Source organism: Medicago sativa, chromosome 7, assembly GCF_051527215.1.
Source record: "Medicago sativa cultivar Bolivia chromosome 7, Bolivia_mono, whole genome shotgun sequence".
In the NCBI taxonomy this organism is placed as follows: Eukaryota; Viridiplantae; Streptophyta; class Magnoliopsida; order Fabales; family Fabaceae; genus Medicago; species Medicago sativa.
In genome coordinates, this window is record NC_140755.1 from 89,150,242 (window position 1) to 89,153,102 (window position 2,861).

General features: G+C 30.7%; 1 protein-coding gene across 1 annotated transcript; it reads left to right on the top strand.

The window, feature by feature from the left end:
• Positions 1-1,118: 1,118 nt before the first annotated feature.
• On the top strand, positions 1,119-2,111 carry LOC146909954 (uncharacterized). The gene is made up of 2 exons (XM_085730318.1): positions 1,119-1,918; positions 2,003-2,111. Exons 1-2 carry the CDS (start codon positions 1,119-1,121, stop codon positions 2,109-2,111), a joined length of 909 nt encoding a protein of 302 aa, XP_085586444.1.
• Positions 2,112-2,861: the final 750 nt, after the last annotated feature.

Below are 2,861 nucleotides of genomic sequence, written 5' to 3' on the forward strand. Positions count from 1 at the left end.
GTTCCAGGCATAGGCAAGGAATTGGTAAGATCATTCTATGATTGTGGAATGATTAAAACAATGTATCTTCAAGAAAACACAGGAAAGAAGATCCATGAATTAGAACTTCTTCCAAAAGACATATGCGATATCGCTTATAAATTCAACAATAACTTTGCAAAAGGTAAAGAGTTCTTTTTATCCTTTACTTCAACTTATCCATGGTTTGAAGACGATGAAGTTATTAAAGCCAGACACTTAATAAAGATTGGCATTTCAAATCATTCATATCCAACAAATGATGGAAGAGATGTAGATCCAAGACCAGAATGCTTTCTGCATCAAATGGAAAAATTCTATGATACTCTCATCAGATTTGGAGTGAAATTACCAAACTTCAGGGTAATAACTGCAAAAGAAAGTTTTCTAGTCTACAGTGACTCAAGAAAACAAGCAAAAGAAGAACACCTTCAGTAAATTCTAAAGTTCGAAGAAAACTTTAGTGGGCTTGAAGCAGACTTGGGCCGTCTACCCGACCCAATCCAACAGGAGTGCTGCCGACACTTTCAAAAATACAAAGGACACCAATGCAAGTGGTGTGCAAAAGACATAAATAACGTGGCAGACAAAGAATCGTTGTATGACAGTGACGTTTCACCAAACAACGAAGAAAATGTAGAAAATTAGTGGGCATGGGACCCATTTAGAGATAAGCCTTATCTCTAAGGCAATTATGTAATATAATTTTCTTTGTTGCTTTCTTTCTGTCATGTCATTTCTTTTTCGTGTGCTGTAAAGGAAAGAGACGTTGTGCCAACTATGAAGGCCAACTTGTAAGTCTCTCATCCTATAAATAAGGGCCTCGAAGCTCATTTGTAGACACCATGAATTGAAGCAATATAAGTTATATCGTTTGATATGAGCTTGCCTCTTAGTTTTAAGAACTAGTGGTCCTATAGTGGTAAAACACTATTGCTGAGAATTCTTGAGGTAATACTCTGGAGGAATTCGCCCTGAGTTGGGAAAAACTCAACACAAGCAGAAAAAACTGCTGAAGAAGATCAGATTGCTGAAGCAAAACCAATCCATATTTCTGAAGAAAAAATCAGGTATGAATTTATTACGAATTATTATAAAACATGTCTGAAGTTTCATATTTTGAAGGAACATCTAGTTATTATGCTGATAGCATAATAGATAATAAAATTGAAGAAGCAGATCTATCTTTAACTGCTGAAGAAAATTTTAAAAGAAAGTTTAGTAAACTTAAAGAATTTTTATCAAGAAAAAATATTCTAAAATTTGGAATAATGGTAGGAGAGGAAGCAATTCCAATTGAAACAACTAATGGGAAAATAGTTATATCAACTATAGATAAACAACAAATCGATAGAAGACTTGAAAAATTTTCTGAAAATGAAAAAAGAAAGATTGGTTATATTCATATATCAACCATTCAAATTCTAATCAAAAGTACCTTCATGAAAGGTATTGATTCACCTTTAAAAATAGCTCTAGAAGATTCTAGAATTAGAAATAAGAAACAAGCTGTAATTGCAAAAGGAAAATGTAATCTAAAATATGGAAAGATAAAATTTGATATAAATTTACAAATGGGATTATCCCTGAAAGATATAGATCTAAATAAATCTATAGTTTTTCATTATAAATTAGAAGATTCAACATTTATGAAGGAAGGTAATCATCCTTTTACAATTTACTACAGAATTAATTATGCTTTGAGTAATTCACATCATAGCATAGAATTCATAGGAAAAGATACAATTCATATTGATGAATTATTTACACCATTAATTACTTTGGAAACACCAATATTTAAAAATATCACAAGAAATAGTTTTTCTTTGATAGAAGCAGAAAAGAATATGTTTGAAGAAACAGAAAAACCGTTGTTTAGAAGCCAAAGTCTTCGAATAACATCACCAAACAGAGATCAAAAAGATTTTAGCAAATCATTAAGTTCTCGAACTATATTTGAAGATGATGCTTCATCCTCATTTGAACCACCTAGAAAGGATTTCGAAATTAAAGAAGAAAGTGAGCTGAAAAAGCTACAAGACTCTATAAAAACACTATCGACACAGGTTAATAAGATTAATCAAAGACTATAAAAAAGTCAAAATGCCTGGTTTAACTCTTAAATCAGAATTAATACTTTTCAAAACTAGGTTGCAACACTTAGTAAGTGATATAGAATGGTATTATGATTTAATAACATTCAAACAAATAATTTATAGAGCTCAAACCTTAATGAGATCTCATATAAATTTAATTGAAGATCTGGTAGAAGAAATGCAAGAAAATCTCACAGAGATTCAAAAGAAAAGAGCAAAAATTCTTTTAGAACCCTTTTTGGGATTAGAAAAAATTGAGCAACTTATAAATGAAGCTCGAGAAAATTCCGCAGAAAAACCCACTACAAATCTGGTATCAGAGCCAGGAACACAATCCTAAAGAATAAAAATGAAAACAATAAGGAACACAATCCTAAAGAATAAAAATGAAAACAATAATAAAAAAGAAATTGAAAATATCTTTTTTCTTAAAACAAGAGCTTTTTAAGATCGTTTTTCCAAATAACCGATTTAAAAAGACATCCACGTGGCACTCTCCTATTAAGCCACATAAGCGACTTTTCCAAAAAAGTCACAAAAGTAACTTCACCATAGAAGCCCCCATGGATTTAATACGTGTCCCTTCAATTTATATTTTTGGTAGTAACTCTCTTCGATTAAAAACTCAGCTTATTTTTTAAAGTTTGACATTTATTTTGGATTAATCATCTAAGTTTTATTTTTTAAGCTTATTTTGTTTCCATTTTTTGCCTTTAAGTTTATTTTTTTCTAAGTTGGTAAAATGTT